Source organism: Parambassis ranga, chromosome 6 (assembly GCF_900634625.1).
Source record: "Parambassis ranga chromosome 6, fParRan2.1, whole genome shotgun sequence".
In the NCBI taxonomy this organism is placed as follows: domain Eukaryota; kingdom Metazoa; phylum Chordata; class Actinopteri; family Ambassidae; genus Parambassis; species Parambassis ranga.
The window spans coordinates 11,877,609-11,903,674 of NC_041027.1; the positions used below are offsets into that span (position 1 = coordinate 11,877,609).

The 26,066-nt window shown below is 42.8% G+C and overlaps 1 protein-coding gene and 1 long non-coding RNA gene across 2 annotated transcripts in view; both read left to right on the top strand.

The window, feature by feature from the left end:
* The window catches only part of spata20 (spermatogenesis associated 20), a 28,190-nt gene extending 21,153 nt beyond the window's left edge, over nt 1-7,037 (top strand). Inside the window, exon 16 of the mRNA XM_028407959.1 lies at nt 6,278-7,037. Within this exon, the coding sequence (XP_028263760.1) occupies nt 6,278-6,472 (195 nt within the window). The 3' untranslated portion in view covers nt 6,473-7,037. The remainder of the gene's footprint in view (nt 1-6,277) is intronic.
* A 16,330-nt stretch (nt 7,038-23,367) lies between these two features.
* Nucleotides 23,368-25,673, top strand: LOC114437878 (uncharacterized). The gene is made up of 3 exons (XR_003670940.1): nt 23,368-23,464; nt 23,696-23,876; nt 25,618-25,673. It is a non-coding gene; the product is annotated as an uncharacterized LOC114437878 (long non-coding RNA).
* The last annotated feature ends 393 nt before the right edge of the window (nt 25,674-26,066 follow it).

Consider the following 26,066-nt stretch of genomic DNA (forward strand, 5'->3'; position numbering starts at 1 on the left):
TCTTATTTCCCTGGTCTTTTGCACAGCATAATGCTTCAAAATTCACTTTAACATAATCCTTTATACTAATTCATTCTTCCTAGAAATGTTACATGCTCCCCCATCTTCCCCACATCTTTCTATCTAGTAATTCCTCCATAAAGCAGTGGGGGAGGTGCATGTTCACAGGATCCAGCAGGGAGTGGACAGCTGTAGTGTTGTTGTTTGAGATATAATCCTCTGCCCGTGGTTGTATCTTGTCTGCTGCAACTCTCCATGCTTATCCATATCTCAGCTCGGTAAATAAAACCCACGCCGAACAGATAAGATGCCTGCGAGTGTGCGTGCGTGTGTGTCTGCGCTCATGCGTTTGTGCGCACCGCACAGTTGGAGATGCCCACGTGTTTGCCTCACTCTGACACTCTGTCTTTACAGGCTGCTCATGTTTTTTCTCTCGATGAAATCAGGGATGTTGTGGGGGGGGGTTAAAGTTTTCTTTAGTCATTGTTTTATTTGCGCTTTGACACAAAGTTTATTTTAGTACATGTTGAATTATTGATTGGATGTGGATTAAATTCCCGGTACTGTATCCACGAGATTAACATGTTTTTTGACAACTGAGTTTCCTCATCATAATAATAATAATAATAATAAACACTGAAAAACATTTTAAAACAAAAACTTGTTTGAAACTTTCATGTAAACTTAAAAAAAAAAAAAAAAAAAACAACGGAGCAGTTTCTGTGGCCATGAATAGTTGGAAGCACTTTACATCTTATTGGCAGTCAAAAGAAGAAAAGCAGTTCTGAGCATTTTGTTCATTCACAACGCCAAGACTCAGTTTGCATTCACACATTCTGAAGGACTCTTGTTGAATCACATTCTGCATCAACTTTTCAGTTTTGTTTCAGGCTTTATTTTTATCGTCATTACTGCTCTTATTCTTTCCATGAGAGTTTATCTCTGCCGTCTTCGTCATTTGGAGCCCTCTGAAGGGTGCAGAAAAGTTTTTGTAATCCTGACAGCTACATGAACACAGTTGTCTATACACATTAAAGGTAGGGTGGGAGATTTTATTCTGATGCACTTTTTGTTAAATTAGTGTAACTTCTCTTTACAATCCGATAGCAACCGATTAGTTCGGCAGTTTCGCATTAAAACGAAGAATATTGATCATCTGTGGAAGCTATAAAACACTAAAAACATCAGCCAATCCTCCGGGTGGACCCTGCACGGAGTATTGGCTGGTTGTCACTCTCTTCCTGCTCTGTGTGCACCAGCGAGGTACGTGCATGATGGCCGAAGTCACAGACCGCAGCTCGTCTTCAGGTAATGTGTGTCCATGTGATTGGGAGGTGTGGTGATTCTCACTGAGTTTTCAAAATCTCCTACCCTACCTTTAATTCATGTCATATTAGTTTGATTGAATGTTTAAACCTGATACCGACTATTGATCCTTTGTAGGTTTTTAATACCATTTATACACAGACAGTGGAAATACTGAGGTTTATACTGTGTAAATGTCTGACCTGAGTTTAATAACAAAAGACCTGTGTTTCTTTTATTCAGTTATTTTTATTTCATATATTTTGATGTCCTGGTATAATGCTAAGCTAAGCAGCAACATCTCGTTATCATTGCTATATAAAGGTGGTTGTAATTGATGATGAAGCAGTGACTTTGTTACAAGCATGCAAAGTCATATAGAAGAGATGACGGCTCAAAATTTAGTTTGCTTCATCATCATCCCGCAGATTTGACCACATCAGAGAGGGAAACTTAACTGTGAGTTTGCCGCCTTGACGCATGAAACGTTACATTATGTAAAGCTGAGTTGTGGTAGTGCCAAAGATTCTAATCAGCCAACACCGAGTCAAACACACATAAATCTGAGCTAAAGATGAATTCATTAGCAGTTTTCTTCTGCAGATATGGAGGATGTCTTTTGAACTGTTGTACATTTCCTCCTGGCACAAATGTTTCCCTGTCTCTCTTCTTTTCACCCTTCTCAGTTATTTCTTCTTACTCCCACTGTATAATGAAGCATCGCTTACTTTGGTGCATCGGAATGCGCTATCATTAAAAGACAGCATATGTCTGTGTACATATACATTATTGTAGCATGAAATGAGATGTGGGCTAGTGCACAGATGATTCCCTCCACAGTGTGATGTAACAGCCCTTATGCTGTAGCTGGGAAAGCTTTTACACATGACTTAAGACTCCGTTTCTTCTCCACACAGAGGCTGTCGTTTACTGCTTCCTGTGATGAAGGAAGCAAAATTTTGGATCTTATTTCCGCTGTATGACTGAGAGTTAATGAAACACCTTCGGTGGAGTCCAGCAGTCTTTAATCTCACACATACAGATAATTGCTAGTGGTTCTCAGGGGTCAATACAGTTCACCTGCCTTTCAGCAGAGTGACCCTGACTGTAAAGTTATAACCTGAAATAGAAGACAAGGTCTCAGACAGTGGAGTAACAGCTCTTACTTTCTCCACAGGCTCTACACAAGGTTCAAATCCAGGTTCTGATTGGTCATTTTTTGGCTGGGTTGTTGTGCTGATGGAAATCTCAGTGTCAGTTTTTTCTGAAGTGCATCAGAAGATTTATGCATAACTATTACATCTGGGACATTTCAAGACACCTGTCCTTGTCCTTGCAATGTTCACATGTCAGATTTGATCATCTCCGACTTACGGCATTAACGAATTAGAATTCCCTTTCATCTTAAACGCAGCATAAGCTGATGAAGTGCGTCGTAGGTGTCAGGGCCCCGATTGAAGAGACGGGCTGTTAATTTTGCTCAGACACCAAGGCGTCTCCACATCTCACTGCAGACACTGTTGATTTAGTGAAGAGGGGCTTGTAGAAACTGTCAGCAGCTGCAAACTGATACCCAGCGGGACAGAGGACAGAGCACTCTGACACCAACGGGCACATCTAGCACTTATTCTGTCTCAAACAAAGGAGTGTGCATGAGCCTGCATTTGGTTTACAAATTAAAATGGCATAAAAACAGAACTTTTGACATTTAAATCTAACCCATTTGACCTCCTCGTGCTCAAAAGCAGCAGTGTATAGTACTATTTTGGTGTTTATTTCACAGGGTTAAACTGGGGTGCAATAACATTTATTTAGTCACACGTATTTATGCACAATTGGCGGTACAGATGACATTTTTCAAAACATTCTGCTGGATCACATGGTAAAATTACATAAGTTAATTTGCATTAAGTGTCCAGTCAATGTCAGAATCACACTGGATGTGCATTGTTGTTAACGCAGCACTTTAATAGAGCCTACTAAAGAATCAGCCTAGCTTTCACTGCTATGGCTGCAGAGTAAACACAGCTGCTCTTTCTCTGTAAATAAAAAAGGTTGTCTGCACAATTTTAAACTTGCACTTTTAGTCTAAAAGGCCTGTAATCTGTCCCAGGTGATACACAGAGCTGAGATCCAGCGATTGCAATGCAGGTGCTTAGTGTCTCTTTCAAGCCATTCAGTAAAACCTTACACTCGTTTGTATATAAAAAATGTTGCCAAAGATGAGTATTGTTTCGGCAAATAATCTGTCACAAAAATTCTTCATCCATCTTCTCTAAAGAAACAAGCATCCTGAAGGATAAATACCAAGTGTTGACTGGCAGGTATGTGATTACTAACAACAAGGCGGATTTAGCTCAGTGCTGCTTACTGAAATCTTACTGATCTTCCTCAATCTGCCTGACTCCTTCCCTCCTTCTGACCGTTTCCTTCTTCTTTCTGGCACACGCTTCTCTCTCTCTCTCCCCTGGTGCAAATTCAGGCGAATGAATGAAGCTGATGGTAAACTTTGTGCCAACGGATGACTGATAATATGCGCCGCACACGTGGCCCTGCTGCACCGACCACCGTGAATATGTGTGTCTGTTTCTGTCCTGGGGCGGCAGTCCAGATGCCAGGTTGTTATGATGACTGAGCAGGTCCCTTTGTGTGTGTGTGTGTGTGTGTGTGCTACGTGTATATATGTGTGTGTGTATAGGACAAAACAACAGCGAGAGGGATGTAAATCTCCTCACGCTTGGCTGCACACAGTGCCTTCACCGGCACCATCATCACTCTTCCTCAGGTATGACAGCGGCTCTTAAAAGTGTGTGTTCATTGTGCGACTGACAGAGGTTGGCCCCTAAGTCGTGTGCATGCTAGTTTGGCTGGTTAAAATGGCTCTTGAAGCTGTGTGTGTGTGTTTGTGAGTTACTGTCAGCACAGGTACACTGCGTTCTCTTTTAGTGTCTGAGCTCGGCTGGTTTGGCAGAGTGAGAGGAAGAGTGGGAGGGAGCTGTCAGTGTGGGGACATTTAACGGGTGGGAGCTGTGTCTGTGAGTGTGTTTGTTTCAGGGTTGCCCAGTACGAGGGGATTAACCCTGTGGGAGTTTGACTGTGCTCTCATGTGTAGCCAAGTGTGGTGTCTGCTACAGCTTCACACACACACATTTTTCGGTACACAGATTACAAGACCACACACTTTACATTCAGTTCATCACACTCACATTCACACATAATCTGTCTGCCTGTCTCTCCCTGTTGCTCTCTTCCTCCATCACTCACTCACACACAGACTGGTCCTATGCAGTCCCCAGGGGTCAGTGCAGATAGTGTTGTTGTGACACAGACAGACTACAGCGTGACCTTTAAGTTGAGGACGCGTGGCTGGATGTGGTCTGGGCCCACGGAGGGTCTGCGCGAAGCTGACAAGCGAAAAGAAAAGACAAGACTGAGGGAAAGGTTCGGCTTGGCAGGGAAATCCTTCTCCAGTCTCCATGGCAACGGTCACACCAGTATGACCACGTTCCTCCTCTCCAGTCTTCCCCTGTTTGTGTGTTTTTAAAGTCTAAAAACGCTTCTGTGGTGCACTGTGTGAAGCCAGAGCTCGTACAGAAACACTTACAGAAGCTCTGAGTTTCATCTAACAGGTGTGCCAGCTTCACTTTTGAGACAAGATGAGAGAGTAGTTCATCCTCCCCTAAGGAGCAATTTTATTTACCACACATCACATCTGGTAATAGAAATACAAATATCCTATCACTGCAGAGGCGGTTTTCATCGTCAGTGTAACCCATTGATAGTTTCTTTGCATTAGAAGTGCAGATGGCTGCCGGCACAAATGACCGTCTAAATGGTCGAGTGAGGCACTTGGGGGCGACCGTTGAGTGAGAACATGAGGCTCATTGAGACAGGATGGAGAGGATACAAACAGTTCTGCTCTTGGGCCTGCTGGCTGGCAGGAGAGGAGTGTCTCTTCAGATGGACGTCTTTGTCTACTGGCCAACAAAAGACTGTAGGTTGAAGTTTGAAATCATTATATTTCATCTGAACTGCTCTACTCCTGGTTCAGCTAGGAGTATGGTGATGCATCTAGTGGGAAAAAAAAATAAAATAAAACTGCTGTAAAATTGGGTGGAGGGCATGTGCCACGTAGTTGTGCTAACTCTGGAGAGCTCCAGGCTTGTGTTACGCCACAAAAACACAGATTTCCACTGTTCCATTATTCATGTACAATAAATATAGTATCTACATAGCCTTCACCAAATATTTGATATCTTCTGTATATCATTGTGTGTATAATTCCAGTCGGTGCCTGCTGTCATCGGCGTTTGTGTAGCCTGTGATGCATCCTGATACACCCTCAGTCTATTATGTGCCAATAGACATGTCAGTCTTCTCACTAAGCTCAACCTGACACGAAAATACATCACTGGACTCACTTTTCCCCTCCCCTTATCGTATTTGTCTGTGCTCGCTGTTTATGTTGTCATTTCTTGCTCTGTTGTGGACCAAAGGTGGTGCCGGGCCAGGAGGAAATGACATGTGTTTGACAGGAAGCCGCCTTAGGGACGGACTGGGCAGCCCTCTTTAACTTCGCTCTGCTGCACATCCATGACCACACACATGCACCAGCATGAGGAGAAACAAAGACAGACGGCTGTTTGTATTCTATATATTTTTTTTATTTTTATTTTTTTTTTTTACCTTGAGCCACTTCACACGCTTATCAATATTTTTGGATATTTCTATTATTTGCTTGGGCAACACTGACGTCTATTTGAGAGCCACTCAAGCTGCAGGCGGTACACGTGAACCACATCCGTCCACGCACACAGTCGTCTGTTTTGGGCAATGGCGGCCGCTGACCCGTGCTAAGATTTAGACCTGGTTATTATATATAAAATGTAAGAGTAATGGAATTGTATTATATGCATTTGTGTCATCCTCATCAAATATCATTGATTCCTTGTTTTTTGGCTCGTCCTGACAGGTCTTGATGCTCAACGATGAAAACGCAGACAGTTTTCTTCCCCAGCGCCTGCCTGTCCTCTCCTCCATGTCCCAGCTGGGTGGTGTTGCTACAGCCTACGTCTGCCAGGACTTCGCCTGTTCCCTGCCTGTCACCGACCCCCAGGAGCTACGCCGACTGCTCCTGGACGGGACCACGGACGCGCAGCCCGAATGAAACGAAGGCTGAGACTGACGACAAAGTCCACGGAAACAATAGCCTAGCTTATTTGGTCATTTTTGGCTAGTGAGATTGGTTGTCTTTGGTAGGTAGGTACCAAAAAAGGTTGTCCACCCATCAGCCGTTCCCTGTTCGTGATGCCAGCATATTATTATTTATTCGCAGGACCAGCTAAGTATTACCTCAAACATCAGCTCCAGATTTCAGACAGCTGATAAGTGCAGCCATATTGAAATTCAGGTGTATAGTGTCCTTATGAGGAAACACGCACAGCAAAAATATGTAGCACTTCTGACTGACTGTAGCTTGCTTGGATGAATTGTATTTTGCAGATGAAGCGAGCTGCCTCGTTGACCCCCCCCCCCCCCCTCTTGCCCTGTGTTCCTCCTTCACATCACATGGATCTGACAGTGGAGGCCTGCATGTGTTTGAGAGTAGGGTTTGCAGGTTAGTGCGTGACCTTTTTTGTACATTTTATGTATTTGTCGTACCCGTCTCTTATCTCAGATTCATCACATAAGGATTCTTCACCGCTGCTGCAGATGCATTAGTTTTGAGGCTTCAGGAATACAAAGCATGTATACGCACAATCCTGAACAATAAATGTGATTCTGTTGTAAATTTTGGTGCCCACTGGTTTCTTTTTTGGAAGCATTTGGACCGTTTAACACTTTTACAATTTGTGTTTCTTTTCTAGAGTGAAAGTGACAAATTCTGTGATGTGTTCTTTCTTCTTTGTGCAAGTCAAACCAAGATGGGAGTGAGTGTGTCCCAGCAGTCAGCCTTTTGCTTCTGCTGTACTATGAATACTCATCATACAGAGAGAAACCCACTATTGTGTGTATTTTTTTCTCCCCCCCCCCCCCTTGCACAGGGGCCGGTGCTGAGAAAAAAAAACAAAAAACAAGATGGAAGGAGAAATACAGCAAACGTGAAGTTTCCATCGGGACGTGGTGGCGGCAGTGGTGGCTTTGCCTCACCTGAGAGGTGGAATGAATCGCAGTGTCAACCACCAACAGCAACACCTACACCATCTGCACTTGTTTACTTTAGTTTCTATCTCTCTCTCTCTCTCTTTTTCTACTTATCTCAGCCAGTTCTCCCCCTCCTCTTCCTTTCAGATCTGGCGAAGGCCTTGTCGCCTCAAGAACGAGGGAAGTCATTTTGGCAGGCGGCTGCTTCTGTGGAAGAACAAGAAATTGCCAAGAGAGGAAAACAGGGTGAGGAGGAGGAATATGAGAGATACACAGTAGGATAGGAGAAAAGGAGAGCAATCACTGTCCCATTTAAACTCTAGAGGGTCCAAACCTCACTTTTCTCAACCTGTCAGATTGGGAACTGTCATCCTTCTTCTGGGCTCCTTTTCATGTCTTTCCATCAAATGCTTTTGCAGTCTTATCTCCACTTTCCTCCCTCGGTGTCTCAGCCTATCATCTTGCACCAGGTTGGGACCCCTCTATCTTTGGTTGAACACACACTCTTGTCTGTCTCTGCAGTGCTGTAGCTCTGTAAGCGCGGTGGAACCGCTGCTTCCTCATTAAGTCAGTCCTTTCATCCCTTATACACGCACGCACATACATACATACATACACGCACATCATTTGTTATCCCCCCCCCTCCCTTCTTGAATTCCATCACTCTGCTCATTATTGTCCTCCGCTAATTGTTTTGATGAGCTGCACAAGCTAAATTTTAATTAGCACTGAGATTGGTGGTTGACCCTAGGAAACCTGTCGGCCCCGCTAATTACGAGGCTGTGATCCATGTGCCGCAGATCTGAAGAGATACTAACAAAAAACATCTGTATAATAAACATAGCGCCTGTACATAAACAGTGAAACGGAGGATGTCATGCAGCTGTAACATCATCCAAGACAAAGGCATAAAAGGCATGTTAATTAAATACACGGAATTTGTGGTTTAAAGTCTAGGAAAAGCTCTAGTTACCATTTCAGCAGACTAAAGTATGTGTCCTTGTACACATTACCATAAAAAAGGTCAGAGATGTAGCTTGGAGCCTTTGATGTGACGCGATTAAGAGAGTTTTAGAACCGTCTTCTGATAGCAATGGGCAGCCATTAAAGGGATGCTATTATTGCAGTAATGGGTGCCCTCTTCCAACGTTTTGAGTTAAAAACCTTGAAGCTGAATATCAATTTAATGCTTTTTTTTATTAAGTGCAGGGTGAAGAGTATTGTAATAATGAAGATGGGATACAATTAAAACTTTTACAGGTCCTTTCTTAACTGTCTCATACAGAGATAGAGTACCTCATCTTATTTTTGATTGTTTCAGGGCAGTATCACACGCAGACCGACACCAGGTTTATTGTGAAAGGACAGAAGATTAAATCAATGCATTAGTCAAAGATAAGGCTGGAAGGCTTGGGTTACAGTTCCATCATGATTGAATCCTCCACTTGTGATCAAGAAGAACTCAAATACCCCACTAGAAGAGAGCAGTGTGGTGCTTAAAAAGTTTAGAAGGACAGTGAGCATATCCATGAGGTCCTTCAGTATGAAGTGTAGGCCATAAAGTGCTCAAAAGTCACAGCAGCTGTTTGAAAAAGACTTTGCAGTCAGAGTCAGATGCATATTCAAAATCAGAATCAGAAATACTTTATTGATCCCAGGGGGAAATTGCTTTCATTCCAGGTGCTCCATGTATACTAAAAAAAAACAGGTTAGAAATATAAAATAAGGTAAAGTAGTAAGAGTAAAATAAAAATAAAACCTAAACATTAATAAACATTCAAGAATAATCCAGGCAAGTGAAGACTGATAGTCATATATAATACAACACAAGACAGTGTGTTAGATTGTCTGATCTCAGAGGGAGGAGTTGTACAGTTTGATGGCCACAGGAAGGAATGACCTCCTGTGGCGCTCAGTGGTGCATTTAGGAGGGATCAGTCTGGCACTGAAAGTCCTCCTGCACCTCAGCAGCACATGGTGGAGAGGATGGAAGCTGTTCTCCAGGATCCCCTGCAGCTTAGACAGCATCCTTCTGTCTGATACTGCTGCCAGGGAATCCAGCTCCACCCCCACAACATCACCGGCCCTTCTGATCAGTAGGACAGGGGAAAACAGCTACAGCTAAAAACTATGGTAGATTCAGCCCTGCTACAGCCAAAGGAAGGGGGGTTCCTGCTTATTCTAGCTCAGGTGGCACAAGGCAGTGGCCAAAAATATATTAAGGATCATACAGAGACTGAGAAGAAGTCCAGGAAGGAGCTAAAGACCCAACAAGCCAACTGAAGAAAGAGGAGTACCAGAGCTCCTTTCTGCATTGAAGGAGATTGAAAAGCAGTTTGAAATTTAGTGGTTAAAGCAGCAGAAACGTTAGCCCACCTTCAGGAGGAACCTCAAGCAGACTGCAAGAGAGACAAAAGGTCATCATGAGTTCCTACAGAGAGATCTCAAGGGTAGTACAGCGAGTTACCCAAGGGATAACAAAATGTTGTGCCCTGTTTAGAACAAGGAAACTGGTATCTGCACCACTGGAGCCGGGCCTGGAAGCAGGGCTCACTCTGAACAGTCACAAGGCTCCGGTGTTATCTCAGAGTTTAGCATCGGCAATTAACAAACTTAATTCACAGCACAAACCGAAAACAATACCGCGCCATTGTCCAAAAGAAGATCCCCTGACAGTCCACCAGAAGGGGGACGGGACTTTGCCTGTTTTTATGTGCAGCAATCAGTCTTGGATGAAAGGAAGTTTCTGCAGTGGAAGCCTGTCTAACTGTGTGTGTGTTGTTGTCTTGCTATCAGATGTGGCTGCTGTGCTTCAGTCTGTAGGATAATGAGGCCACAGGGGGGCTGAGAACAGTGACACGCTAACTTGCAGAGAAGAGGAAGTGAAGACATGGCTGCCTTTATTCTGCTCCTCTGTCACTGAACTCCAAAACCAGACGCGTCTTAAGATTACACTGCTTGAACTGTTTCAGAAAAAAACTTTTTTTTTACTTTAAGAACTTGAGTGTGTATGTTTATGTGAAAACTGAGGTATTTAATCTCCACAGTGAGGTGTGTGTGTGTGTGTGTGTGTGTGTGTGAGTCGGAGTAGGTATCCCACCCCTGGCGCCTGTCTGATAAGCCCCAGAAACTCCCAGAGAAAATCAATACTTCTGCTCATCAGCCCAGGTTGGTACCTTATTGATTACACACAGGTGACCCAACACAAACGCACACAAAACGGGGTTAAAAAGCGGTCCTGGGAGTCCCTGTGTGCTGCACTTCCACAGTGTAGGTAGTGCTGTTGATATGGTTGCATAGTTGTTAGATAATTTGTGCATGTTTTAAAACAACACATTTCTGGATACAGTAATGAAACGTACACTACCGTTAAAAAGTTTGGGGTCACTTGGAAATGTCTTTATTTTTTTATAGAAACATTTTTTCAGTGAAGATAACATTACAAGTACTCAGACATACAGTCTAGACATTGTTAATGTGGTAAATGACTATTCTAATAAAAGGCTGATTTTTAATGGAATATATACAAAGGTATACAGAGGACTTTTCCAGCAGCCATAACTCCTGTGTTCTAATGGTACATTGTGTTAAAAAGGCTAATTGATTATTAGAAAACTCCTGTGAAATGATGTTAGCACAGCAGAACTGTTATGCTGATCAGAGAAGCTGTAGAACTAGGCCTGGTGAGCCCAAATCTTTGAACGGTAGTGTGTGGCATAATGCATCACGAACAGTATTGCATGTATTTTTTTTGCAATATTGCTTGACATGTTCACAAAGGTCACCCTATCACAGGTCATCTTTCACCTTGTTTTACTGGGATTTGCTCCAATTTCTCTGAATGCATTAATGTTCCTGAAGATGTCCTTTCTTGGTTTTATAGACTGTAGTTGTGAAGCCTCAATTTTTGGTATTATGGCCATACTCAGCTTGTTTTTGTTTTTTTCCATTTATCTGGAAGACTATTTTTGACCATAATTGGAGTGCTGGAGAGGAGTGAAGTGTGGATGACCATGTTCTTTTTGCAACCACTGGAGTAGCCTCCTGCTGGCCATTAGAAAGCAGCTTGTAGCATCAACAACAGGCTGATTTAAAAAAAAAAAACTGTCAGTTGTGCGTTGTAAAACCAAAATGCTAGTTCCAAAAACACCAGAAGCATCTCCTTGTAACTAATCACACCTAATTCTTAGAAGTACCTAAATCTCCACTGAGGAACATACAAAGTGTGGTTTCTAAGAATTCCCACAGACACGTTGGAATCATTGATTAGAACACTGGTGTGGAAGGTGGTGATGGAGGTGAAGAAACAGCTGTCTGTTCACATTACTCATCACCTTCTCCTTCTTAGCAGGAGGGATAAATCCACACATCACGCAGTACTTTAAAACACCGATCTTTATCCGCCCTTTCCTGCTCTCTCTCTCTCTCTCTCTCTGTGTGACATTTTAGCCACCACTGTATGTACGTGACAGATTCGGGTAGGCAGGAGTGCTGGATCATGGCACAGACTATATCAAATGCAGCAGCGTGTCAGAAGCAGTCATGAGCAGCAGAGTGCATCCAGCCGGGCCAGCTGACGGCCACGGTGGAGGTGGAGAGGTAATAGAGTTGTAGATGGGGAAATACTGTATTTGATATTAATAGTATGAGCATGCACCATTTTGTATGAGAAAATGGGATCTTGATGAAAACTCCTTGATGAAAAAATTGCTAAATATACTTAATAAATAAGCATAATTACTGCTGGCTAATGGAAGCTCTGTCAACTTTCCCCCTCTCAGCTCTATGTGCAGGTGGTGGTATGTACGTGGACAGACTGAGTGAAAAGATAAGATGGAGTGAGGAGGAATAAAGAGTCAACAGGTCAGTTTTTTTGTTAAGAGCAGCACAGCCAGAGGAAACACTATATGAATTTTTATTGCTGCACCTTCCATTATTATGGTTTTAGTGCTGTGTAGAGTCCTGGCTGGCTTCCTCTGGAGGTGTGGAGATTCAGTAACTTATTTTATTGCTCCCATTCAGTCACTTTGTGTGAATGTTATCACCGCCCTTCTGTTGTGTTGCCTTTTTCCAGCTGCTACACTGCACCATAAAGCTGCCCGGTAGACATAAACTACAGCTCCAGTACAGATATTATTAAACAAAGTGAGCAACATTCCTTTTCCCTCATGAGAGACATTGAAAAAAAAAAAAAAAACATGGTAGATCCTTTACACTGGTCTATAAAATAATGTATGAGGCCTCGTATTTCTCAGACAGGTGCATTTTTTAGCAGCTCCTGCCTGCATCTCACCGCATTGAATTCATGTGCACTTACTACTCAGCTGTTCTAATGTACCAATAAGACAGAAGTCCTTATTTTGTAGTCTAAGCCATTGTCAGTATCATTGTTATGAGAAAACTTCTTACCGTGTAAAAATAATACATTATTTGATTATTATTTGATTAAGTTTCACATTATTTTAAGACCCTGATTAATCTTTTTTAGGAGCTAATTTAATATTTTGAGATCCCAACTCATCATCTATGTCTAAGAAAAAATCCCATCACGTTACCACAGAAACTGTAATCAAGGGTCAATGTCATTATGTGATTGTATTGTTTGTATGTACCGCAATCTGCAAATTTATTTTCGAGAGCCAAAAGGGCGCCTTGAACGGTCGCCCTGGTGCTTTTAGTGCACTCTTGCACTAGACACTAAGGCATATTCCTAGTAATATGTTTTTCACTTACATGGCAATAAACTTGATTCTGATTCTGATTCTGATCCTTATGAGAAACTAGTCAATAACGTGATTTGATTTCATGTTATTTTAAAATCGTAATTGAGCATTATGAGAAACATAGTCATTGTTTTTAAAGGTAGGGTAGGAGATTTTGAAAACTCAGTGAGAGTCAGCCAGATTTTGAAAGTAAACACACGCCCCTTTCTCTCGGAGCTTAACCCGAAGCCACGCCTCCCAATCACATGGACGCGCATTACCTGAAGACGAGCTGTGACTTCGGCCATCATGCACGTACCTCTCTGATGCGCGCAGAGCAGTAAGAGAGCAGCCAACTCTCCGAGCAGGGGCGCAGAGCAGGATTGGCTGATGTTTTTAGTGTTTTATAGCTTCCACAGATGATTCATATTCTTCGTTTTAATGCGAAACTGCCGAACTAATTGGTTGCTATTGGATTGTAAAGAAGTTACACTAACTTAACAAAAAGTCCATCAGAATGAAATCTCCTACCCTACCTTTAAGATCCTAACTCTTCATTATGAAGAGTAACATGTTATTTTCAGATCCTAATCCTCTCTGTCATCATTATTATTATTTTAGGGAGATAATGCATTGATCATTTTAGATGTTTATTCATCAGTCTCAAGAAGGAATGGGCAAATTTCCCATTCTGATTTTAGATATAGGCTCTTCTAGAGATTTTAGATATAGGCTCTTCTAGAGCTGCCACTAGTACATATACTCCAATGTTTCCATCATGAGTCTGTGCACCTTAAGAGGTTTTTAGAAGCAAATGTGACACATGTGAGGTCATATGCATTCTGTCTGCATAGTATTGGGTTTCTTCAAGGTCATTCAGCTGGAGTAACTCGATCGTCATCAGACGGCTCCTGGCAATCACAGCCAGCCCACTTTAATTAGAGCTTCTATTGATTAGACTTTGCTCCTATTGAAAACCTAAGTTAACAGTGTTTTAGGCACGATGCTTTCACGATGAGGTGAGAAATAAAGGAGAGTGGTAACAGAACTAATCAGTGTTTTTACAATCGCAACAGAGTGACCACACACCCTCCATCTCCCCCTCACACCTGCGCTTCCCATAGATTTATCATGTGTTGCCAGGCCCCAGTTTGTGCGCTGTGCAGGGAGGTAACTAGAGCGATGGAGGCTGAAGGGGTACGGGGCAACTAGTTCATCATGTTAGCCTAGTTAGATGAAAGCCAAAAGAAGGAGATGCTCATTAAATCCTTCTATCCCCTCTGCCCAGCTCCACTGTTCCCAGTATTCTTCTTCCCTGTTACTCAGTGCCACAGTTTTGCATCATGCTTGGCGAGGGAAATATATAAGCCGTTACGCAAGACAGGCGGGTAATTATACACTGCCTGCTGCTCATCATCAGATTGGAATCGCTGTCAATACTGGTGAAAGGTAGAATCTGTCATCATTGATGCTGTGTGGTCATTATTGCTTTGGCTTTCGTTGAACCAAACTGTCATGGGCTTGTGCTTGGGTCATTTCCCAGGCATTAAAGTGAGGGTTAACGAGAGTGCAGAGTCAGTGTTATGCTTCTTATGACTGTGGCAGCTTTAGTGCCATCTTTTACCAGAGAGCCTCACTTTTACCTGATAAATGTTTGTCCCTGCAGCAAGCAGAGGTGAGCGAGGTGAAGTCGGCGCTTGCATCTTTGGCACACACACACACACACAACCTCTAAGTATCCATGCCCGTCTTCATAGGCGAGCCCTTGACATTTACCCGACATTTGCTGACATTTGTGGACACATGTAAACTGCAGGGTTTGAGAGTTTATCAAAAACGGAAGGAGGGTACTGATGGGCAAATGTCACCAGGCTCCAGCCATCTGTTACTATGGCCCTAGCATTGAAATGAAGTGAGCTGCTTGTCACTTCTGCTGTGCCATGGCTCAGAGACCAGGGGGGTTGCTTTAGAGGGCAGTCTCTGGCTTCACTGACACAATAAACCGTCCCACATCACAGCAATTAACTTCTACTATGTCCTAGATTTAAGCAACAGCCATAACTTAACATAAAGTTGACCTTATGGTGATCTGCGCCCTATTGCGCCCGTGTTAGGATGGTTGGATGGCAGGATGGTGGCTATAACTGTAGTCCAGTTTTGTATTTAGTGCATCAAGAATGTTGTTAACATCAGTTTGTGTTTATTCTTTGCACATTGAACACATTTATAGGACAAAACGTTACTGTTTTTGGCTCGCATGGTGACAAGTCCCACCTCCAATTAAACATTAGGCATGCAGCGTGGACGTCGCTAGCCATATTTTAGGGGGGCTTCAGGCTTTCCGTGGAGCTATCCGCCATGTCTGTGGCTTTTAAACAGCCTGTACTAATCTATGGGCAAGTAATTGGACCATCAAGCTAAAATATCCAATTGTAGAGCCTTGTGCCTCTGATGTGGTGTATCAAAGATGTCTTCTGAAGACAAGAGAAGTATCTCCACTAACTAGCTGAGTCGTCTACACGGCTGAAAAGCGGCTCTGGGTGCAATAATAGACGCGTAGCGGTGTTATCTCAGCCGGAAAGTGCGTTGTTCTGCATACCCCTGTTATACACTGTTATTTCTTACTGGAAACGTTTAATTTGACTTATTAGCATTAATATGTTTTGTTACGCTAACCCGAAAGTTACGTCGAAGACGAACAGGGGAGATATCGCTCTCAGATGCTCAAACGTCCATGAAAGGACCACAGGGCAGCATCTCCAAGGCTTGAAAAGAACAACCCCAGCTGAATGGGTACTGTTGTTGAGTAGTGACGTTGATCTCTTGTGTTTTTTATTAATCGTAAGACAGATATTTTTTTTGGGCATAAATGAAGAAGACAAAACATGCGAATAATAAATAAAATGAATGGAAATCACACAGATGCTGATTAATAAATCACAATACAACTTCCTTGAAGACAAAGATTTTCTAAATTTGTCGAGGAGTTTTAAACATCTGTGACCACAGGGAGTCACTGATTGTTATCTTTCCCATTGAAGACAATTTTAATGATTCTTTTGAGGTTGTGGTGACTCGTTTGTGGACCATGGAGTGGCTTTTGTTAGTTGTGGCTAATGTTGCTTGTGGCAAAATTGATACAAGCGAAACTCACTCTGCGTGGCAGGGTTAAATAAGATTGGATTGTGTGACTGCTGGACCTTGAAAAGCAAAGCAAAACAGCACAACCACATTCTGCTTAAGTAAGGAGGACCGACAGATGGAAGGGGGCAGGAAGTTATTACATATTCAGCTGAACCCTCTAAAGGACTTTCTGCAATATGTAGGGGTATATTACGTTTACGTGTGTGCTCACATGTGGCCTGCCATCATTTTTTACTTTTGATTGTGGAAGTAATTTAATTGTAGAGAAGTTAATGTACCATAGCCTTTCATGCAAGACCCATACAAGATTCCTTATCAGCAAATCCGAATCACCTCAAAGCAGCATTCCTTTTAAAGGTTCCTCCTACACTGTCAGTGAAATTGCAACCAGCTAAGCCTCCCTGATGGAAGCGATATTAAGAGATTTTGTATGACAGATGCCGAGACAGACCATTATTGTTAGCATATGGTGCTTCATGATTCAGCCCTGCTCTTAACTGTGTGAAAGACCAATATAGCATTCCAGAAACAGCCTCACACCTACTCAACAAAGGAAGCATTAAATCTCAGATATGGTGCCAAGAAGACAACAACAGTTAGACAAGGGACATATCATTGTTTCTCTTTTGCCATACTTGCAGCGTAGATGTTAGACAATCTGTCCTCACCAGGAAAAGGACAGCCATGGTTGAACGTTGTGCTGATTTATTTTGCAGGTCAGGTGTTCATAACATTTATGGACAGAATGTCTCGGCGCAGCCAAGGGGTGGTGGTGGTGGGGGGGGCCACAGGACCACATCCCTGCTTATTGATGATGTGGCCCTGCTGACCTCATCAAGCCGACACCTCCAGCTCCAACTGGAGTGGTTTGCACCTGAGTGTAAAGCAGCAGGGAGGCCATGGTCCTAAGCCGGACTCATTCTGGGTCTTGTTCAGAAGTAATGGAAAAAGGGAGCAGGAGTGTGACGGTGGATTTTTGTGGTGTTGGTGGTGTTAAGCTGCTGCACATTCGTGTTGAGAGAAGCTAGTTGAGGTGGATTGGCCACCTGGTTAGGATGTCCTCTGGACTCCTACCTGGCAAGGTCCTGAGGTAGACCCAGGAAAATGTGGAGGAATTATATATCTCATCTGACCTGGGAACGCCTTGGTATCCCCCTGAATGAGCTGGAGGGGGTGTCTAGGGAAAATGAGGCCTGGTTTCCCAGCTTAGGCTGCTGGCCACATGATGTGACCCAAGATAAACGGAAAAAATCAATGGATGGGTGGATGGTGTTTGCACAGCAATTTACCCTCTTGTCATACAACCTCCCGTCATTTATCACCACGCTAGCCAAAAAATGGCAGATGGGAAAGGTTTGCATTGATTTACTTTTACTAACAAATGAAGGCAAACCAGCATGCTAAACTTATTGGTGTGAATTTGTAGTTGAATGAAAGAATGGCTGTCAGGTAAACTAAAACAATATACCGGTAATAGAATATTCGATCGCACAGCAGCCCTTTGAGTGCCTTTCATCACTATGAGTACAAATAATTTGAGCAGCTTTGGTCGGTCTTTGCTGGAAGAGGTGGTCTTGCACTGAGCAGAATGTAAACAAACAGGTCCTGATTAAATCTGAACCCGTCTATGATTCACTGCATTAATTTTAAGCTCATACATACACGGATAACAATTTTGATATTCCGGGAGCAGCGTGCGGTGGTATTGATGATTTGATTACTGCTGCATTTCTATTGACTGGCTGTCGCGCTGTGCGACTGAAGCGGCCTCAGTAATAAGAAGACACACACTGCAGCTTATATAGATAAATTCATTGCTGTGGGGTTCACTGGAGGATTGTTCAGCAGCATCAACAGGATGCAATAATTCAGACTTTATTGAAAAGATCTGTTCGACTGTATTTTAGAAGAATGTGCTGCTGTGTGGTTACCAGGCTGTTTGCGTATAGAGAAGAAATGTTGTAGGGTAGGACAGTTTGGAAGGGGCAGCTGATAGGTCTCAGTATTGGGACTACGTACCTTGAAGGCCACATTTAGAGCACATATGGCCAAACAATGCAGGCAACAGGGGTGTCCTTCATGATGCCACATGTCCCAAGATTCATTGCACACTGGTCACAGACCATAGTCATAGTCCAGTCTTATTTGAAAATGTGTGACCATGTCTACGGACTCGACAGCTGAATCAAGACACAACTCCAAAAGCACCTCAAATATTAAACAATTTCCAGAAAAAGATACATTTAGCAGGAAGAAATGTGCAAAAATAAGACACATTTGAACCAGAAGTGTCCTTTAAATCCATGTGAGTGAGTGAGTGAGTGGGTGTTTTTGTAGTTCCACCAAGTTCCACAAACCTTTAATTTCACCCATAACTCATTACATAATATCTGCATTATTTAATGACAGAACCAAGGCTTAAACCTCTGCAGGCCTGTCACATCTGCATGCTACTTCACAGGCCTCCCGAAATAAGATTGATAAAGTGGAAGTGGAATTCCTTTTTGATGAGACATCTAAACTCCAAACAGTGCTGTGACCACAGAGAACATGGATAAAAGCTGCAGATCATTTTTCTTCTGGACATGTTGCAGCAGAGAGTGAACACTTGCGTGGCTTCTCGCTATTGTGGCCGTAACTCTCTCCAGACTGAAAAAAAAAGAACAGGCCGAAGGCCAGCACCAAATTGTGGATACACACACACACACACACACACACACCCACCCATTCCTGTCTACCTCTCTGTCAGGTTAATGAAGTGTGACCATTTTGACAGGAGAGACCCGCTCGCCGAGAAGTAGGTTGCACCCTTTATATTTCCAGAGAAAACACACACACACACAGACACACACATCCAGAATTACATTTATATCTGATGATGTCTGTACTGTATATGTGTGTTTCAGACCTCGGTTTTCAGTGGCTTATGGAAATGTTCTCCCACCTACGATACCACATCTGTTCCCCTGGTACCACTCCCCTCCTTCCCTCTGATCTGTGTCCAGATGACATTCCTGCCTAGTCAGCCTCATCGCTGTCCCATGATGAATGAGACAGCCTCATTTACATATTAAACGGCTGGAGATGGAGACGAAGGAACGAGAGGAAGCCCAGATGAACTCTGGACGTCTGCCTGAACTCTGTAAGACACCTTTTTATGAAACGAGTTTTCAATGGGGAAACAGAATAATGCGTTATTAAGATGACAGTTTACGTATGGCCACTTTTTATTTGTGAAAAAAAGATTCGACCGACAAATAGTTTATCTTTGGTGATACTGAGAAGTTGATGTCTTGAGGTTGGTCTCTTACCTCTTATAGCTCAAATGGAAGACAGCAAACACACTGGTTTGAATCTGGCTTGGACCTTTCTACGTTCTCCCTGTGCCCAGTTGTTAGACAAGATAGACAGCCTCTCCAGGGTGTTCTCCACCTCTCATCAACTGACAGCTGGGATAGGCTCCAGCCCCCCTTGAACCTCTGTAGAACAAAACAAAAAACTTTTAGGAGAATTTTTTTTCCAATCCATAAAAATTTAGTAGATCTAAAATAAATTCAAAAAATCTGTCTGCAAATTTCAGCTTTAAGATTCTCACAGACACACATTTGGAAGACACGGCTCATTTCCACAGCTGGAAACAGTCATATGCACTAAAAATGGCTCATATACTGTATACTTTTGGGAGGGAGTTTCAGCTTCTTTGCTTATGTGGGACAGATGTGGCTAATGCATGCTGGTTTCAGGGTAAGGACTATTTGTAATTGGGCCGTCTACACAGAATACGCAGCAAGACGGTTTCTGAGTTTTTGAGTGACCGACTTTTGTAGCATGTGGGCCACATGTGGGGATGTGCAACAAAGTGGTTTGAGGGTGTGATGGCAGCACAAAATGAACACTACACAAATGCCTCTATGCTCTGATGTGATGCTTTGGTGCAGACAAAGAGGAAAATCAAATTGCATGCTAAGAGTAGTTAGTGCTAAGCAGACTTTTGCTAACTATTTTATTTTACCACAAGGAGGCAGTATTTTTTAAACACACATTTTACAAATTGCTCCTTTAACTTAAGGATTCTGTTTAGAGTTCATACTTTCCACTAAATCAAATTAGGTAAGAAAGTAAGAAATCCGACATGGCAATAAGAAGAAGCTAATCGACTGTGATGGCGACACATATGGAAATTCAGTCACTTAGGAATGTTTACGTGACTAAAAACAGAAAGGGAAGCCTTCTTTCCCTCTCTCCTTCACTGTTTCTTCCTCACACACACACACACACATGCCTGCCTAACTCCTAGACATTTTCGTCATTCCAGTAATTCAAAACACCCAGCCGAGCCATCACGCAAATGGAAATATTGATCTCCACACCAGTCGCTGATTTCAGATGAGGGAACAGGCTTGAGACAAATGTGAGGGGCCCCGTTCTTTTCTTTAATTCTCACTGGGGTCGCATATACATTCAAAGGGGCTGCCTGTTCTTTCTGACAAGCGGGATGGAAGACACAACCACTGGGCATTGGCTGGGAAGCCTTTCAATCATGTGCTGGATGTAAACACCTTCATCTGTTTTCCTTGCTTTCGTTAGGGGAAAGTCCACAGCGTCAACAAAACGTTGTGTTTTGTGTTGCAGACGTATTGTGTGTCTGTGTGTATTCATGTATCTGCTTAGCTCTGTGAGTGGACATGTGACAGGCAGGTGAACAGACTGCCTGTCAGATCCAATTGACAGGTAGCAGCTGTAGATTATTTCTCAGGTCAAAGGTTTGGAACACACACACACACACACACACACACACACACAGTGTCAGGGCATCCCATTAGTGCTGTCCCGGTAATGAAGGAATCAAACAATTCAAAGAAAACTGGATGATGGGGAAGTCACAAGAGTTTGGCTATAAAAGTTTTAATGGATGACAGGAGGTCAAAAAAGTCAGTTTTTCTTCTATAAATACAAAAAATAAGATGCGTGGTAAAAGTGTGTGTGTGTGTGTTCATCAATATATTTCCCCTGTGGGTATGATCGATCGCTGTGATCTCTTTTCCTTTTCCTGTGTGAACAGGCACATCAAGCTTTTAACCCACATAGCCAGACTGCAGCCGTAGCTGAGAGGTTGACACTTGCACTGTGATTTCTCACACTGCCTATCTGACGCCAGCAGCAGTTGGCCGGCTGAGGACAAGACTGCTGCATTATGTAATGCTCTGATCAGAAGAGTTTACACATGCCAATAACATTTACATATGAGTCAGGTTTCTCTAGCAACTTATTGTTCGGTGTTATTTATGCAGAAAAATTGTCTCAACAACAACAGATTGTCGTGACGTTTGTAGTCTCTATAAACATACAGAATCTTGGACTAACCAATAATGGAGACTCTACACTTTACATAAAAAAAAAGGTTTTCTTGTTAGCAGCATCTGAGTTTGTCTGAACTCCTTGTTAATCCAAATACAGGCAAGGAGGTGGAAATAAGATGGGCTGTTGAGGAAGCGGGAGCTTTGCCTTCTACAGTTGATGCAATATTTACTTAAAGTAACTTTAATTTAGTAATTTTTTGTCACAAACAATGGAACTAATTGAGTTGAAATGGTTACTTCTGCTGTAAAGTTGGTCTTTTTAACATGAAGGTCTATGTGATTTGACTCATTTTTGGAGCTAGCCCTTAGAGGCTGAGAAGAGAACTGCAGTTTTTGACACATGGGCATCATTTCTCAGCCCTGGTGGTTGTCGCTTGGTGGCCGGCTGGTAAATATGGAATATGTGACTAGGTCATTCAGAGAGCAGTCATTCGCCTTGAAGCGGTGCCTCAATCGTCATGTTCCCCCTCACAGTGCATTGACCCTGTTGATATCTCCATCATCGCGCTAAGCATCTGTAAGTCCTGTCATTGTCATTTGCAAGAATCTCTGCTGTGACTTGATAGACAGAGCAGAACCTGTGTGTAAACAATTACAGTGTGTGATGATACAAAACAGGTGATGCTCTGAGCGGGGTCCCAACATAGTACTGCCTTACCCCAGGGACAGCAGCTCGTCCTGGGATGACACTCCAAGACCCTCCTCCTCCCAGCGGGGTCTTGGATCTCTGTGGAAGCCCACGCGACAGAGCTGGAGGACGCTCAAAGAGGAGCAGGAGATGAAAGGGGAAGCGCTGAGGGCCCCTTCTCTCTCTCTCTCTCTCTCTCTCGTCTCAACTTTTTTCCTCTGTTCTGTGTCTGTTTTGTCATGTTGCAATAGCAACTTTGTGCTTGGAATTTCAAAAAAAGATGCAATTTTAATTAGGCTCAGAGAGGGGGAAGGAATCAAAGGGAAAACAAAAGCAGAGTGTGGAATTCCTGTCTCAGCACCGATCTATTAGTCATAGTGGTACAGCCCTGCCAGACTACTTCTTGTGTTCAAGTGTGGCCTTAATCCTCTCCATCCCATTGCTACATCTTCTCCTGCAACCATCCTTATCACTCCTCCATCTCTTCTCATTTTCTTCTGTTTACCCTTCCTCTCCCTTTGCATCTTCCCACCTTCCTCACATCTTCCTTTCCTCACTCACCACCCACCTCTTGTTTCTCTTCTCATTTTCTCTCTGCCTCTTATTTTGGCGGGTCCCATCCTCTTCTTCATCTTCCTCTTGCCCCTCTATTCTCATCTCTTTTCTCTCCCCCCCCCCCCCCCCCCCCCCCCCCCCCCCTCCATGTCATTACAGGCATATCATTTATGAAGTGTTGAAAATGTTCCTCTCTGCTGCACTGCTCTGTAACCAAGGTTACCAACATGTGAATCAGTATCACTGAAATCACGTGCGATTTAGGTGGGCAAGCAAGAAATGGAAAACCTTCATAGTTTCAGCTTTGTGTAGTCTGAAGTCTTGTGTTTAACATTTTTCAATTAGGAGTGAGTTTTTGTTTCTAAATGACTGATATTGTTGTTGACCCTCTTCGGGCTCCCATAACACGCCCACACACACGCAACGACACACCACATGAGTCACACGCTGCATTGTATTACTGTATTGTTTGGATTGCATGTGGGCTAAAATAAACTGACACGCTCATTTTCTTCTATTTATCATTCAGCAAATAAATAGAAAAGTGAGACCAGAGGCGGTCACCTCTTGTCCCTCACTGCCAGCCTTCTCCGCCAGATAGGGCCAACCCTGCGAGTTGGTGACTGGTAAGTATCCAACCTAAACCTATATCTGAAGGAACAGCTTGTAGCATTAACACAACCTATCACATCTTGTACAGTAAAAAGCTAGCATAAGACTTGCCAACTTTAGCAAATCACTATACTTGAACAAACTGAAAACATGTATCCATTAAGACACTTTTTAGGTGCTGTTAAGTAATTTTTTTGCTTTCTTCCAACATTAATCATGCAAAATGTATCAACTCCTGACTCCAGTTGGTATCTTCTCACCTAAATCCTGCCAAGAAAGTGAAAAACCCAACATGGCTCTATGTAAAATGGCACATTTGGTCGATAGTGCACCCGTCAGATATGACACATGGATGCCTTCCTGCTAATGAAACATATTGCCATACATCATCTCAATATGGGACAGATCAAGCCGCAAATGTCTGAGGTAGGTGGGTATCCAAGGTGGAAGACCGGTTGTTTGTGTCCCCCTTACACCACAATTTGTTCTGTTTTCTCCTGCGGTAGGTTTCCTTTTTAATTGCAGCTATGGTCAACGTTAAGCATTAAAAAAAGGGTCAGGGGCTAGGTAGAGATCATCTTAACATATACACATTCCTAACTCTAAAGACATTTTACAGAGAAAAGCATTCCCATTGTGCAGTGTCCATTTTCAGCTGCCGAATCCCCTGCCCCTCTGAACACATCACACACAACACACCAATGAAATATGCTCATATGTTCCATTTTTAAGGACTTCATTGACCTCATGTGATGTTTACTGGTTGGGAGGGCCTTGGAAAAATGTCCATCTCCACGTGCTGCATGACTTGAATGTATGGTAAAGTCAGAAAATGTGCAGTTTGTAATGAAACTGTTAAATATGAGACTGTAAATCATAACTAATGTTTCATCATAAGTAAAGAACCTTTGTAGAGCTGGTCCAGCATGCTACCTTATACTTATGGGGGCTGGGAAAGTTCGCCACACTGGCAATTATGCGTCTGTATTTTGAGTGTGAGGATGACCTACGGTAACGTCATCCTCACTCAATATGTCTTGACATATAAAACTCCTCGCTCTCAAAGACCCTTGTGGGTTTATTGTGTTTCTTCTTCAATGGTTCAATGATCTCATGTGTTTTTGCTGACTGACAGATGGGCCTTCCAATCCGAGCGTGTAATGTAACCCTTAATGAATTTCACAACATATTGGACACTTTAACAGGGACTTTGACATCTGTATCAACCAAGCATACACACACACTGCTGTCGAGCCCTTCACTACAGCCTTAATTTGACAAGCCTGGTATGTGTAAATCATCAATCAAAGCCAGTCAAATCCAATGAAACCCCGCCCACATTGTCCTGTTAAGGCAGATGAAGTCGTGATTTATTGAAATCATCAGCTTTAGGACATAACAAGATAATCCTTATTGAACTATTTTTATTGTCCTGTATCAAAATATAACAATTTGCCATCTCTGTTTACAGACAAGTTCATAATGTTGGCGCTACAAAGTGGAATGTGTTTGTCTCAAAAACCACAAACTGAATATGCAAATAAAAGCAATCACATTCAACTCAAGGTGATTTTTTGTGATTAAAAGGAGCCAGCTGAGCAGATTCCAACAACATTTCCATTTTGGCTTGTTGATGTGTCCCCACTTGTTTTATCACAACAAAATACAGCATATGAAATGTAACCATTTGTTCTACCAGAGTTCTCTCTGCTGCAGTAGTGAGGACGCTCTGCGGAAAAACACACTGAGTATTCTTTGAGTATTTGTAGCTGCTGAGAGGATAGTAAAAACAAACATGCAGAAATACAACCATTAAAATGGCCTTTGGGAGCTGCAACAAATGATTGTTCAAAAGTGATATTGATCTCATAATCCCTCATTCACTTTCCTGCAGTAGAAGCTTGTGGTGTGTCACATTAAGCCTTGCATCAACGTTAAAAAAGAAGCAGATGTTTGCTCCAGATTCCTTTTTTGGTTGCGTTCTACTGCATGTAATCCAGCGTGCGTCTGTGAGTGATCTGGGTTTACCAGATAAAGTATCGAATGATCAGACATCATGCTGTCCTGTAGTGCAAAGGGTTAACTAAGTAAGAGCAACACTGGACCAAAGACAAGGGATGACTCAATGATCTATATTGTAATTACCTCCTCTTATTCTTCCTCCTAGAAACTGCAGGCCCCACCAGTAATAATCAGCCATTATCAGGTATCGGATAATTCAACAGGAAGCGGTTTATGGTTACATAAAAAAATAGAGGTCAGAGATGCCAGAGATGAGACGGATTCGTCTTTCTAAGATACGTCATCCCTGATGTCTGCAAAGGATAATGTGACCAGAAAGATCAATGAGGTTTGTCAGAAATGTATTAAAAGTTATTAAAATGATCAGGAAACAGAAGCTGTAGAGACATAATCACAGTGAGGCTGAGCCTTCAGCACCTACTTGACACCATCTGACTTATAGGTGTTCAGGACAGTGTTGGTTAAGTGGCTGAATTGGCCTAAAATATGTAAAAGTAAAGTGCCCATCGTGTCTGAAAGCAAAAAGTTTCATCTGCCAAGGGGAGTTAATTTAACCATTACCCTCATTTACTGATATTTATACTATCAAATATG